This window comes from Semicossyphus pulcher, unplaced genomic scaffold (genome assembly GCF_022749685.1).
Source record: "Semicossyphus pulcher isolate SPU_LCO1_2020_fin unplaced genomic scaffold, fSemPul1.0.p SCAF_21, whole genome shotgun sequence".
NCBI classification, from domain to species: domain Eukaryota; kingdom Metazoa; phylum Chordata; class Actinopteri; order Labriformes; family Labridae; genus Semicossyphus; species Semicossyphus pulcher.
Window position 1 is genome coordinate 17,318,247 of NW_027211695.1, and position 15,408 is coordinate 17,333,654.

Below are 15,408 nucleotides of genomic sequence, written 5' to 3' on the forward strand. Positions count from 1 at the left end.
TCATGATCACCCACAGACTCAGGGTTTAATTGAATATCGTTTGGAGTTGGATTTTGTTTCTTGTCTGCAGAGATGTGCTGCCCTTCCCGCTGGAGCTGCCGGAAGCCATCGCTCGAGCCACTACACACAGGCAGCTGGAGGCCATCTCACACATGGGACAAGGTGCTGTGCGCTTACTGAGTCACTTGCCATTCATTTTAATTGTAGGCTTTAATTGCAATGTTCATTGCCAGTCTTAAAGGAAAAATAATAACAACTTTTGGATGAAGTGCCATTCGAAAGGCATTCAAGTGCCCCCCAGGATGAATATTAATAACTTTGGTGCTCCATTGAGTTTTCATTTAGCATTATTGGCTAATTCTTAGTACTTTGGTACCAAATATCTGCAAAACTAATGCTTTCCCCATTAGCCTCTGCTGTTTTTCATTTTAGCGTCTAATTAGCATTGATAACATGCTGAACTTAGATGGTGAAGTAGACATACCTAAAACCATCAACATGTTTATGTTAGCATTTAGCTAAAAGGAATCAAATGCTAGCGCCATAGAGCTGCTAGCATGGCTGTAGCGTCTTATTCTTGTTCAAAAGTCCGTCTCTGGGCTACTTCTTCTAATTCTGTCGATATTTTTTAAATACAGACTTGTAGAATTGTAGAGCGCGAGGATAAAGTGTTGTTCTCTTCAGCATCGTCTTGAGAATGTGAGAAAGTAACCGAATAGCTGACTAGAAGTAGTGACTGCCAGGTTGCATCTATTTTAACATGGTCGCATGTATTGATGCAGCGCAGCAGCGGAGAGCGAGGTGTGACTTCATATGGCTAAAAATGCTAGAATGTGTCACTGACTGCAAGGTAAAACACTTTCTCACCATCGTCCTGCAAAATGTGACTGCTCTAGTCGGCTTACAGTCGATACATTAACACTATACGGTACATTTATTCACTGCTTTTGGTGTTTTGTTTGATGACGTTTTTTTGGTAAAATGACAAAAAGCTATTTCGTCTTGTTCTTCAGCAAGTCCAGCAGCCTGAAAGAAAATAAAAGGTTCTATTTTTAGCGTTTTAACACAAATAAATATTACCATATTGGTTTTGAAATATTTGGACAATTGCTGCAAACAGACTGTTCTCTGCAAAAGAACAGATTGGTTGGTCTGCAATTGCTTAATGTGTAACTGAAAAAGTAACCCAATTCTCTTCTTCTTCCTCGATCTCCCACTAGATTTCTGGAACGCTCCGAGTGCTTCAGAGATCCAAAACGGACCGTTGGATCCGGTTCCGTCAACCAGCGGCAGCAGCCAGGGTCAGAAGACGGTAACCCTGGACCGGTGTACCCTGCTGACCCGGGGCAGACAGGGCAAACTCTGCTTCATCAACCCGCTCTTCCTACAACTGGAGGTTACAAAGGTTAGTAGTGACGGAGTCTTTTATGGGGATGATGGATCAATGGAAGCCAGTTTAAAATATGTTGCAAAGTTATTTGTAAAGTTTGTGAAAGGTTTGTGCCCATCTCAAGTACTCTTGATCCATCCTCTTAAATCACTTCTAACATAGCGGCGGTTCACCTCTCACTTCACCTGACACTCATTGAAAAATAAACACTTCAGAAAGCCTTGAAAGTTCTGTAAGATGAAAGACTCTTCTCCTCTGCAGCAGCAACAACTGATAAACCACAGTGCCTCCAACAAACGGCACCGCTTCAAGCGCAGCATGCGACTCCGGCTCTCCGAGTCCTCCATGAATCTGTCCCTCGAGGGGGTCGGCTCCTACTCCCCTCCCTCGTCTTTGGAGCACCCGGGCGACTTAGATAGGCTGCAGAAGCCCGGCAGCCACCAGCGAAGAGTTCACCCCGGGGCAGGGGTCTTGAGGAGAACCCCCGCTGTGTCACCGGGATCTACAGAGGAAGAGGACATGATGTCGGTCTATGTGCAACAAGTAATACATGCTGGCATCTCTATTAGCTTTTACACCATGTCTTCCCAGATGTGATCTGCATGCACTCATTTAAGACCTTTCATGTCATTGTCTTTGGTATTATCGCTAACGGTAACCATAGATGTTTAAGTATACTCATCATCTTTTAGAAACTCACTTCATCTGGTTGCGCCGGTGATTCATGCAAAAATGATGAAATCTGGATTTTGATTCAGGCATTTATACATTTCTATATTTATTCATCCCATCTGTTTTATTCATCAGAAACCAAGGGCATCATGATCATGTTTTTGTCTAATAAATCTCACCTATCATACTGTAAAATTATTCCTTCTGTTCCTGTCAAGACATCTGCAAAGGTAGAGGAGCCCGCTCAGCCCCAGCAGGCCGCCCGAGCAGCGGAGCCTGGCACCGAGGTGGCAGCTCTGGCCCTGGAACGCCGCCCGGCTCCGTCCTTGGCTGAGCTCGACAGCAGCAGCTCCTTCAGCAGCATGGACGAGGACAATGACTCAGATACAGATCCAGAAAGCGTGGCCCGAGCCCAAACTCACGTGTACCAGCGCCCACCGCTGGTGCGTTCTCGAGGCCGTGGTGGGCTGCACCGCATGAGCGAGGCGTTTGTCTGTTTCTTTGCTCCGGACAAGCGGCTGACGCGATTGGTGGAGGATCTGTCCAGAGACAGGCGCTCCACCTTTGGGGGCATGGTTCAGGACTTCCTCCTGGCACAGAGAGAGGTGCTCAAATCCCTGGCTTCCTCTTCTTCATCCTCGTCCTCGTCACGCGTGACCTCTGTGCAGCTCCTGCAGGGTCTCCGCCTTTTTCTCTCCCAGGCGAAGTGCTGCCTGCTGGACAGTGGAGAGCTGGAGCCTCCCATTGAAACCCTGGTGCCACAGAATGAGAAAGGTAAACAAACACAAGCCTCTTTAATGTATCAAAACTATTTTTTTTACAGCAAAGTAAAACAATATTTTTGAACCAAGGCATGAAATATGTCTTTCAAATACTGACCCATGACTTTCAAATGGCTCATGGTCATTGCCTGATACATATTTGCTTGACAAGAAATTTTAAAAGCCACTTTACAGGTATACAATATGCTTCAAGGGACTTACAGGGATTAATAATACTAGTACTTAAAATGCCTAAAAGTGGGTTAGCAGTTGTAAACACAACATGCCTCATCAATGTTGACATAATCAGTTAAAAACATCTACTCACAGTCAGTAAATGTTAGCCAGCTAGTTGTAACTCAACCATGCTGCATTAATGTGCCATTTGTTGATTGATAGCGTTAGCTTATAAAGTCATCTGCAAATTGCAAGCTAGCCAGTTCACCCACCAGATTAGCCCTTAGATCTACTCAAGGCAGCAGGGTTGCCAGATCTGCAGTTTTGCCAATGGGCTACTTTTGAAGTGTTGCTGCTTGTGGACATTTTATCCGCGAGTTTTGTAGACCTATTTTGCATGCAAATTACATGATCCTCTATTTTCAGTATTATTTTAGATTAAATAATAGGTCATTCAGCACTACACACAATGGACATGGGACATGCACGCCCACATAACAAACCCACACCCACCTGACATTGTTAGCGAACTTGAAGCAGTCAGCTGGCCAGCTATTGTCCGCAGCAGTGACATCTGCAGCGGAATCAGTTAGCATGCCGGACAATTCACGCTAGCAACCACGGCCAGGGTGAAACATGACGGAAAACGGAATCAAAGAATGGATAGCGCACGTGTCTGGGGATGATAGGAAAGCTTTTTGTCAGTACTGTAAAACCGAGATTGCAGGGGGTGAGAGGAGTTGTTCATGATGGATGCCAGTTTTGATAGCATCCTCCTCTCTATGACCGTCTGAGTTTAGTCAATTATTGCAATGATAGCAATGCTATTGGACTTTAAAAGCAGTGTATATGGTTTTGCAGAGGTATATTTATAGTTCTAGTATGGGCTGGTTTTTATTGGCCATTGGGCTGGTTTTGTCACGCAGACCTCAGAACCCTGCAAGGCAGTGTTTTGCCACGTTAGCTTGTTGGCAATTTTGTCCAATCTTAGCATGCAAGCTAACGGAAGCAACCCCCATGAATGGAAAGCCCTTCCAAAGTTGACTCTAGTTACATTCCTGTTTTAACAGACCGGCTTCCCTGGATCCAACTCCTTTTATGGTGGTCTTTTGTTGACGTTCCATTAACTAGCTAACGTTAGCTAGTGTTGCTTACTTTTGGCGCTGATGTAGAGGAGCTAGCATAACTGGAACATGGGATTTCCCCAGCAAAAACCATCTAAAGTCCTGTTTAAACAATATTACGGCCATTACTTTCTCTGCCTTAAAAAATTACAGTGCGTGAAAATACAATCACATAATTCATTTTATTAATTTCATCAGCAGGAAGAAACTTAAAGGAAGTCACTGACTGAATTATTTAATTGAATTTAGCTGACTGTGCTGAAATACATTTCGAGCGTCTCCACCTTGTGAATTATTTCGTATGTATGCATGATTAGTTTATCACATCAAAAACGAGGCAACGGTGAATGCGGCGGGGGACTGGAGGAGAGAGACTGTACTATTAGAAAACACTGATTCAATAGAACACAGTGCCAAAGGACGCAGGTCTATGGAAACAAGACAGCCTCTCTGATAAATGGTGGGCTGCCCAGGCTCTAGTGAAAGGCACTGTCAACACAAAGTAGTTTGCGTGGGGGGCAGAGCCTCATTCACTGGAGCTCATATTGTCTCTGGTATTTAGAAAACAGCATTAGGAAAGCCCTGCCCGACGCGCCTGCACTCATATCCATCGCATTCAAAGTGTGATTCTTCTTATCATTGTAAGGACATCGCCGGGTGTTACTTTGGAAGGATTCTAGTTAGATCCTTTGACACAGTCCTGTGCGTAGGTTTTTCTTTTTTGGTCTCCTTTGTGTGCGGGCAGAGTTTGTGTTCCGCAGGTGTGTTTGTGTGTAAATGTGTGATGATGGATGGTTGCCTGGCAGTGCAGAGGCTTCAGGGGAGAGCGCTCGGCCGCTGCCTTCCTTCCTTCCTCCCGCCCTTCCTTCCTGCGCTGCGAGTCTGATTTATCTTGCATTGCGTCGGTGGGAGGCATTTGCATTTTTTTTTTTCTCCCCCTCGTTTATCATAAAAAGATATCACCGTCCCACGCTCACTTGAAGAGCAGCACGATTCAGGCGAGGGTGGGAGGGAGGGATAGAAATAGGCAGGATACTCTGAAAATGTAATCAGTTACAGATCTCTAGATAATAGCAAAAAAAAGTCAGCTGTTTTCAGAACTAGCCAGTAACTGACTGAAGTGTAATCACATTACATGTAATCTGTTACTCTCCAGAGCTGGTAAAAGAGAGACAGATGCTGGGAGGGATAAGGAGAGGGCGGTACAGTAGAGAAACGAAGGATGGAGGGTGTGAATGATTAATCACAGGGGGTTATGATATAGTAAGGTAGATGGGGGGAGATGTTCGGGGATTATACAGGAGGGATAACATGAAGGAGGGAGAGGAGGATACTGATGATGAGTGGAAAACAGTGTGCACTGGAGAATTGTTACCACTTAGTCAGGGCTGCCCACAGACTGCCGGAGAATCACCGAGTGTGTGTGTGGATTCGTGCATGAGAGCCTGCATGCATGTGTAACATGTCCTCGAGTTTGTGTATTACACATCATTGTTGTCAGGCAAAAAGTGTACATCCAAAATAGTAGGTTTTCAGGCAAGACAAATACCCTGGTTCTAGCTTGATGACACTGCATTTCTGATGGAATGGAGAAAGGTTTTCAAAGGTTTCATTTTAGTAAATACTTTTTTGCTTTATTTCTGAGACCTGTTTGCACACTTCAGCAACAACCAGGAGGCGGTTAGCCTATCTTAACATAGGCTTTAACTAAAGTATATGAAACACTATAAACAACAGTGGAAAGGTTGGCCTGTTTCTGCCAATAGTAAAAAAAACCAAAAAAACAATTAGCATACCAGCACCAAGATCAGTATTCAATATTTAACTTATTTTCATATGTTCACCAACAGAAATGTAAATAAAAATTCATATTTAACCATTTCTTGGCCAACAAAGAACAAAGACCAACGCTCACACCTGCAAATAAAAAAACAACTAAATTTTGCATTGTTGGCCAATAGCAAACCCTGTTAACACTGCTGCTGCACTCTGAAGGAAAATAAGGAAGCAGGAAGCTATTCTATCAAATTATCTGTTCTGAAACACCTCTTTTATATAACCATTGTCTTCCAGAGTTTTAGCTACTCTTCAAAAAAGGATGGTTTATAGACGGCTTTGAAAGTACAAATACGTCTCTTGAATAAACTAACCAAGCTAGCTAGCTTGACAACAGATCCGACAGCTGGCTTAGCTTTAACTAAAAGTTACCCAAAAATTAGCTGATTTATATCTGGCAGTTTATGTTTATGTCACGGCTAGCTAACGTTTAACTGACAACTCCATTTTAACTGACATAAGCTAGCTAACATATAATTGACAAAGCTGACAGCTAGCCAACTTTTAACCAACAGCTAAATTGGGACTGATTTAAAAGCTAGCTGACAATTTTAACTGATATGTCACAGCTAGCTGACAATTTTAACTGACATTTGACAGCTAGCTAACGTTTAACTGACAGCTAGCTGACAATTTTAACTGACATGTTACAGCTAGCTGACTATTTTAACTGACATGTCACAGCTAGCTAACTGACAGTAAGACAAACAGATAGACAAAATCTAGCTGTCAGTCTTTCATTTCAGCTGATATTTTTCTTATGTTTCTTTTTCCTAAATTATGTTGTAATATTGTTTGTCCAAGCATGTTCTTCCGCCATGCATATGGGTAAATGTGTCAACTTGTGGGACTTTTCTTTGGTAAAGAGTCCTGGTGTAACAATAGCCCTGTAAGATTTTCATACTTTTTAATATTACCTTGTTTAAAAACACACTTTCCTGACCTTACACAAGGTGGGAAAAAAACAGGAACGCCTGTACAATCTGATGCAATCCAACACAGCAGCCCTGCAATATATTCTACCTATTTGGAGAATAAAATTCTGCGTCAGAAAGTGTTGATCAAAGCTTGTTTTTTATTGTGCTGTTTGACTTTTTGTTTGTATTCTTTATACACAAAGCAGTGCAATGATCCATTGCACCATCCATGATGCCATTATCATTTTTGACATTTTATTCACCCTAACACTTCATTGCAATGATCAGCATACCTGTCTGGGCCTGTTGCCAGTGCCTCTAGATATGTGGAAACCATCCTCATCTTGCAAATTATGAAATAAATAAAAACCCACCAATATTTCTATCTCCAAAAATAGTCTCACAGTCTCATGAACTGTCCCTCTGTCCTCAGACCTGGCGTTGGAGCGGGCCATGTTCTCCTGTGTGCTCAGGCCTCTGAGGTCCCACCTCGATAAAGCTTTGGGCGAGTTGCACAATCAGGATGGCTCCAGCCAGCGTCTCACCCAGAACGTGCTCCGTCTAAAAGGGGACGCCGCTATGGAGCGTCTTGGCGTGCGGACGGGCGTCCCTGACAGCCGCGAGGTGGAGAGGGTGAAGCAGAAGCTGGTCCTGATGCATCGGACACACTCGCCAATCGACAAGGTGCTGCTGCTGCTGCAAGTGTGCAAGTGCGTCCACAAGGCCATGGGGTCCTTACATGGTGAGACCAAATACTTACTAAAATGAAGAAGACTGGAAATATTTTTTTATTTTTAAGTAAACTTTATTTGCTGCTTGAAAGCCTCCTTTAAAAGGATTGAAGGTCAACAATCATTGCAAGGGCGAGTGTCTTGTCACTTTCGAAAGCTCTACTTCAGACACACTGTATTTGTGAGATCAGTACTAGACCTGTCTGCTTTTCATCACGACCTGCAGCTGCTGATGGTGATGATGACACAACTCAGTGCATCACCTTGTCAGTACAGTCGAACATTGGGTATTATTTGAAATTGTAATTATTTCTTTTAAGCTAAAACTTTAAAAAGTCTTATTAGGTTTAAACTGGGCTAAATTTCAGCTTTCATAGCTGGTTTTGTGAATATTTCATTACTTTTTTCTCTTCTTCTTTGAACCCTTAGTTTTAGTCCAAATGTGTACAAAAATAAACCTTTTTTCTCTGATCCTTTGTGAAAGGTTTTTAGTTAATAGCTCACCGTTAAATGTAATTTTCTTCCCAGGACAAGAAGTGAGCTGGGATGACTTCCTGCCATCCTTGTCTTACGTGATTGTGGAGTGTAACAGGCCTCACATCCTGATCGAGGTGGAATACATGATGGAGCTGCTGGAGCCCTCATGGCTCGGAGGAGAGGGTACGACATAAAGCTTAACTGCTACCTGTAGCCTTGAAAAGGTTGTTTAGAAGCTGTGTCGTGCTCTTACTAAATGATTTTAATTTGTTTAGATGCTAACAGATTGATGATTACCATACCAGTGGAGCAATAATATATGGTATCTTGCACTAGTGCAGGCATTCAGACAGTAGATTTTCATAAAAGATATGAAAATGTTTGTTATAGGTTATAAATAAGCCAGCATGTTAATGATAAACAGGTGCGTTTGATGAATTTAGTCTCAGCTTAACAGACTCAAAGACGACTTCCCGAACTTGGACTTCAGTGACTCACTGCTTTGCTTGGACTTCAGTCTATGGTGTGAAAGAATCCTGGATGATGCCAGCACTATATTCAGAGACATTAACAACACAACACTCTATTTTTAACAACTGCTTCTTTTCAAGGGATTTTAAAGTCACAAATGATTTAAATACAGTACAATTGCTTGGTGACTTGTTAATACCTCCAAATCCAAAGTTGAGAAAACAAAGAGGCTAGGAGTCCTAAACTTAGTTAGTATAAACTGCTCCGCAAAAGAGGCATGGTTAAGAGACAGATATGAAAGCACAAATAGGCTACGTCTTTTAAATAAACTTACCAAGCTAGTTAACTTCACATCTGACAGCTAGCTAACTTTTAAATGACTGTTAGCTTTTGCATAGCTAACATTTAACTTACTGTTAAATTTAAATGACATTTAGCCGAGCGAGCTATTGTTTAACTCTCGGTTAATTAAAAGCTAGCTTACTTTAATCTGAGTTTTCTAATAGCAAACTAACTTGTGACTTCCCGGTACACTAAGCTGACAGCCAGCAAGAGTCTTAACTGACAGTTAGCTAAATTTTAACTTACATTTAGCTGAGAGCTAGCTATTGTTTGAGTCACAGTTTAGTATGCTAGCTAACTTTTAGCTGCTGACAGCTAAAGAGAACTTAAACTGACTGTTAGCTGACGCTTAGCTCGCGTTTAATGGACAGTTAGCTAACTTTTATTGACATTTAGCTGACAGCTAGCTCACATTTAGCTGACCATTAGTTAACTGATAGACACTCAGAGACCTGTAGTATTTTCTAACTACTCAACTGACATTTAGATAGATAGATAGATAGATAGAGGGAAAGAACAAGAAAGAGTTAAACTCCACTAAACCTTGCACTACATTATTATTGCAGGTGGGTACTACCTGACCAGTGTGTACGCCAGCCTATGTCTGATCCAGAGCCTGGACAGTGAGCAGCCGATCTCAGGCTGCCTGACGCTGGATGCCCAGGAGGCGCTGAAAGAGTGGAGCTGCAGACGTAGTCGAGAGGCCCAGAGACAAAAAGAGAACCAGCAGAGCCAAGTAGGTGTTCTCCAGATGTTTTGATTGTAGTAGTAAACCTCGGAAAGACTGGCGGTGTTATAGTATGTGTGGGTTTGTACAGTGATCTACTTTATAGCTGCCACACATAGCTGCCCAGTGTGAAGTGGTGATTGATGAGCAGACAAAGGGAACTCCTGCTTATTATGCAGTGAAACAATGCTATGGGATATTCTCCAGTGCACTGCGAGAGTGACGAAATCGAAAAATGTAATTCAAAATTTGAACTTTTCATGCTACCATGCTGATGCTATGGGTATTTGTAAATTTGTGTGATAACCCGTAATTTACTTTTATTAATGCTCTTGGTACTTTGGATAACAGTTGCTGCTTTTGAGAGCGTTTGCCGAAGAGAAAAATAATTACATGCTGAGTGATGCCGGGAGAGTAGAGTGGTACAAGGCTTTCTAAAATATAGGCTGGAACACACAATGGGTTTCAGGTGGCTGCATGTGGATCAAAGGCAGTAAAATACTACAACCACTTATGTAACGTGGTTAACAGCAGAGGTTTATTACTTGCCTTTATTGGAGATGTTACTAACGGGGGCAAAATAGTGTTTCCAAACACTTGAACGATGGTGTTGTTCATTGTTTATTTGTATCCCCAGTAGCTGTTACCATGGCAGCACATACTGGTGACCACAGGTGGTTGTATGCTGCTTTGGATGGACTTCGTATACTTTTACTGAAGTAATAGCAGCAATACTAAAGTTTAGAAATAGTCCTGCTTTCTTTCTTCTACTTTACTAAGAGTAAAAAAGCATAAGTATTAAAATCTTTAAGTAGATTTTGCTAATTGCAGCTGACAAAGTTGGAGTCTACCTTGTCTTATCTACTCCGAAATAATACGTGGTACTGTTGTTTTTATTTTTCTATTGTATTAATTAGCATCAGCGGAGACACTATTAGCTAAAACCCTGCGCCCCATACGCAGAGGCTACAGTCCTCCATGTGGCAACCCCTGGTTCGATTCGACTCCCGCCATTGGCCTTTGCCGCGTGTTACTTACTCCTACTTGTTTAACAGCTGTATTTACCTCTTATTTTATTTTATTACTTTATCTATTCTTATTTTCATACTGTATTTACTTATTGCTGTTTGTCTTTGTGCTGCTGCAACTCCTGAATATCCCACTGGGGATCACCTTATCTTGTCATCCCCACTCTTCCCCTGTTTCCGACACTACCTGACACTTTCCTCTCTCTCTCTCTCTCTCTCTCTCTCTCTCTCTCTCTCTCTCTCTCTCTTAGTAGCACTTAGTTACTTTCCACAACTGACGCAAAACGCAAAGGTGGTGGCTGCCATATTGGGGAATATTGTTGGTTATGTTGATAAGAGTTTGGCTATGAAACCCTTCGTGAAACCTCGAATGGACAAATGCCATGATATAATGATAGAGGGAGCAAAGACACGGCAAGTAATTAGCTAGCTAGGTTGCGCGTTAGCAAACTGTCGCTATAGTTGTTGCTGCAAAGCTAACACGCAGACAAGCCAGCTTCCCGGAGCTCGAACCTCAGCACTTAAATTAACAAATATTTTGAGATGCTGGTTTAGCTCAGTTTGTAGAGCAGGCGCCCCGTGGACAGAGGCTACAGACCTTCACACTGATCGCAGGTTCGTCATCCCCCACTCTCTACAAACAACATTTCCTGTCTCTCTTCAGCTGTCCTATAAATAAAGCAAATAAAATTATGTTTTGTATCTTTCAAATGTAACAAAAGGCACAAACAGCAACAAAAAACAAAGCGGTAATCCGTCCAAAGAGGTCAGGCTTTCTATTAATTATAGTGATGGTTCTGGACGCCGAACAACACCAGATTATCCGACTGCAGGTGGGGTAGGGGGAAGAATAGTGACCCATATCTGATTCAAAGGTGATCTTGGGTGTTCCTGTTGCTGCCTGCGAAGTTAAAGTCCACTACATTTTTATAGAGGTCGTTTAAATGTTTCTAAATTGAACAAAAGGTCATCAGTCAGACGCACCTGGATTTCCCTCCTTTGCGTGCAAACCATTTCAAATTCATTCCAGGGGATTACTTTTCGGACATTTTTCAGAGGTAATCCGCTGATGAGGCTCCGCCGGCTTACGTCGGGGGCATCCACTAATGCGTCCACACACACACACTCTGACTTTTACCTACACTCTCCCATTATCACTCTGGCCGGCCCCAGATTGGTACACCGGTTGTGCCAGATGCCATGGAAAAAAGGCATTGTCATCCACAACGTTTCTGTCTCGTCACGTGGTGCCTCTCCTGGCTTCAAATAGCCGATCTAACTCACCCGGCAGCCAGATTTTCCACTGACACAGGCGGGGATCAGTGAGCCAAGTGCTATGAAGAAGTGGGCGGTCAGATAACATGAAATTTATTGAGCCGCATCTACCCATCGAAGCAGGCAAACACAATATGCACTCGGACAGCGAGGAGCTCAGTGACTCTGTAAGTTTTGATGATGGCAGACCTGTTGATTCTAATTGCTGGTGTGTGTTTTTCTTTTTTCTTTAGAGCATATTTGAGCGCTTGTGTGTGTTGGTGGGGTAGTTGTGTGTGCAGGTAGGCTCTGTGCTGTGTGACAGAGAAGAGGGATTCTCACTGGCTTCTTTAGGTCGTCTGTTTGGTTAAAAGGATTACGTTCAGTATGTTTTGATTGTGTGTGTTTTAAAGAGAGTTGTGAGGGCGTCTGTAGGTGGCTGTATCTGACATTATATAATAGCTTAGGTAGAGAACAATTGCTGGTAAGTGTTTGAAGAGTGGCAAATGTTTAGTCAGAGTAGTTATTTGTGTTTGATCGCTTTTTGCTCTGTTGGAAAACGTCAGAAAGTTTCTGTTTGGATTGAAGTCATGAGGGGAAACTTCAGCAGCGCAGCGAGGCACAGAGAGTTTAATGGACGATTTTTTTTAACAGTTTGGATGTTTATATTAAAGCTAGCAGTTTTTCAATGAGGCTGTAACATGCATGAGAGCAGAGAGCAGTTAGAGATAATTTCATATGCAGCTCTTGGACCCGCTGGTTGTGTGTGGGAAGCAGGAGCTTTGTTTCAGAGAGAATATCTTTTATGAACATCATTTGGGTTCATTTATTGTAGTGGATTATCTGCCTGTGTGCCTGCACAGCTCTCACTCCTCCTCTGGCTCCATCTCTCTCCTCCCCCTCTTTTGCCCTCACTCCATAAGCCTCTTGACCTCTGTTTTGCATGAATACAGTATATATTCACTGTTTTTCTCTCTCTTTATCTCCTCTCCCCCCCTCCCCTGCCTGCAGAGGTGCGTTCGGATACTGTTCCAGGACGGGGAGCGGAGCGCCGTGCGGACGTTGCAGTGGAGAGCCGGAGAAAGCAGCCAGGCCCTGGCGCAGCTGTGCGCCTCCACCTTCGGAGTGTCCGACCCGCAGCAATACACCCTGTACTGGCGCAGCGGCGGCGAGATGAGGGCCCTGCCGCCTCAGGCCCAGCCGCAGGACCTGGCCAGCCACAGCGAGGGAGGCCCCTCGCTCTCCTACCTGAGGACCGACCACGACTTCAGCAAGATGCGGCGGCTCACCAGAGGTGGCGCCGTGGACCTGAGCGAGTCGGTGTGTGAGGAGTGAGTGGGAGGAATGGAGGAAGGAGGGAGGAGGAAGGAGGAGGAGGAGGAGATGGATGGTTGCTCTCGCTTTCTCTCTCTTTCTCTCTCTTGTTCTGTCTCTTTCTCTCCGGCGGTGTGTTGTGTCTCGTCGTGGGTCAGGACTTGTTGTGAAAAACTTGAGACCAGGAGCAGACCGTGAACGGTAACTCTTCCCTAAAAGGACCAACATGCAGGGCACAGCAGGACCAACACGGGGACTGTTGCCTAAAGTTGTCCTGTGTCCCGCTCAGTGTGGCTGCTGTGTAAAGGAGTGTTCTATTTGTGACATGGAAAATGTGTAATTAATGGATTTGATTGTAATCTGAAACATGAGCCCAGAGTTATACCATGAAGGGATTACATCATTAAAACGTGAGGAGGCTCAAATCCAAAGACAAATTCTGTGAGACTACTGTTGCCTGGAAACAAAAATCACTTCCTGTACGCACAGGAGAAGGCAAATTGTCCAGCGTGGTGATGTAACCCTTTCACTGTATAGTTCTGGGCCGAATCTTAAAGACACTTGGATGTTTTATTTCTTCACTTTTATGTGTTAAAGTCTTGATGAACCTCGTTTTAAAGGGTTTGGGGTACAAACCTTTGTGCGCCCCCTGGAATACAGCTCGACAAAAAAAAAGGGTGAGATGTGTTATAGCCAAGACCAAACCTTAATACCAAAGTGACTAAAACAGATGACGGGATGCCAGTTTGTGATACAACAGGTGTTTACTTTGAAGGAAATCAGGTTTGAGAGCTTGAGGGAAGGTTTATTTTTAGACTCACCCACAGAGACAATATTTATTTTTGCTGTTTGAGAAAAGCGCAGCTCTCCTCCTTTCTCGCGTATTCTGTTAAGTGTTTTTGGCAGGTGCAGTAATGAGCGAGTAGGAGGGAGGTGTTAGAAAAGCATCAGCTCTCTGTTTTTTAAAAACCACGTGAGAGGAAAGAAAAAAGCATCACATCGACACTCTGAGACAACCTGCGACAGATTTACTGAATGACTCGCGAATGTATTAAAATCTTTTTTTTTTTGCCTGTCACAATTTAAGATGCATTCATTTCAACCACTGCTTTTCAGTTCTTCTGTTTCTCTTGGCCGTGATGTAAAACAACCGGACTGAGAGGACAGTCGGAACCAACACACCGGCACCCCGGGGTGCCTGGTTGAATGTAAATTTAAAAAGTCACCAGCTTCTGGCGACTCCTGCTGCAAGTCATCTCCACCAACTGACTGTTCGATCAGTGTCATTCTCGATGATCATATTGTGTATTTAAAGCTAACTTTTAATTGTTCGATTTGTTGGGTAGATATCAAACCTAAGTATGGATTTTCAACAGTTTCTAAGCAGCTGAGGAGGTTCATTTTTGAGAACTATGACGTGTTTTGGACATTATTGCATGCTTTTTTCATTTTAACGTACAGGTTCTGCGAATGTGGTGTGTGTGTGTGCGTGAAGCATGTGTTCAATGTGAGAGCTCACTATTTCTTTTCAGTGTGGAAACACATTACTGTATTTTTTTGTCAGGTAACTCAGTATCGCAATAAAAAATTGCAATATCTGTTCACAATGTTCCATCCAGGTCTGTGCTGTAGAGGGGTTGTGGATGTTCTGATTTGATGTCTTACACAAACTCAGCCACCAGAGGGCGGCAGACAACAACCATTGTGCTCCTGCTTTTAAACCACCATCAGATGTGTTGTTAAAGCGCCGGTGAGGAGTTTTTCACTGGTTATGAAACAGACTGAAATTAATTCTGATGACTCTATATGAGCTACAAAAGCAAACCAGAACATCAGCAACAAGATTGATTATTTCTATATAGTTATGTTTAATGCCTGAAACAGCTGGCATCAGGTGTCAGACAAAGCGGTTAACTGCACGCTGCCTTTGTTTACATTTTCCAGGGCAAACATTTAAAGTGAGTGATGCATATGATTGTTAAAGAAAGCAGGATGAGATTTTTTATTAAAAATCACCACTTAAGCATGTACAGGACAAAAAACGCAAAGAGATAAGAGGTACGGCTTTGTCCACAGGGGGCGCCAAAATCAACACAAACCGAAAGTTCGTTAAAGGAGCTTTAAGTGAAAGTTTGCCAGGGTTTCAAATGTTAAAGGAGCAGTTCGCCCCTTGAAAAAGCTACTGTC

At 43.2% G+C, this 15,408-nt stretch overlaps 1 protein-coding gene across 1 annotated transcript in view; it reads left to right on the forward strand.

Annotated features, from left to right (window-relative positions):
• Positions 1–14,819, forward strand: part of rin1b (Ras and Rab interactor 1b) — a 36,348-nt gene extending 21,529 nt beyond the window's left edge. The window contains exons 5-12 of the mRNA XM_069672845.1: positions 71–162; positions 1,221–1,405; positions 1,652–1,933; positions 2,281–2,836; positions 7,311–7,619; positions 8,137–8,268; positions 9,465–9,634; positions 12,919–14,819. Of these exons, the coding sequence (XP_069528946.1) occupies positions 71–162; positions 1,221–1,405; positions 1,652–1,933; positions 2,281–2,836; positions 7,311–7,619; positions 8,137–8,268; positions 9,465–9,634; positions 12,919–13,242 (2,050 nt within the window). The 3' untranslated portion in view covers positions 13,243–14,819. The remainder of the gene's footprint in view (positions 1–70; positions 163–1,220; positions 1,406–1,651; positions 1,934–2,280; positions 2,837–7,310; positions 7,620–8,136; positions 8,269–9,464; positions 9,635–12,918) is intronic.
• The last annotated feature ends 589 nt before the right edge of the window (positions 14,820–15,408 follow it).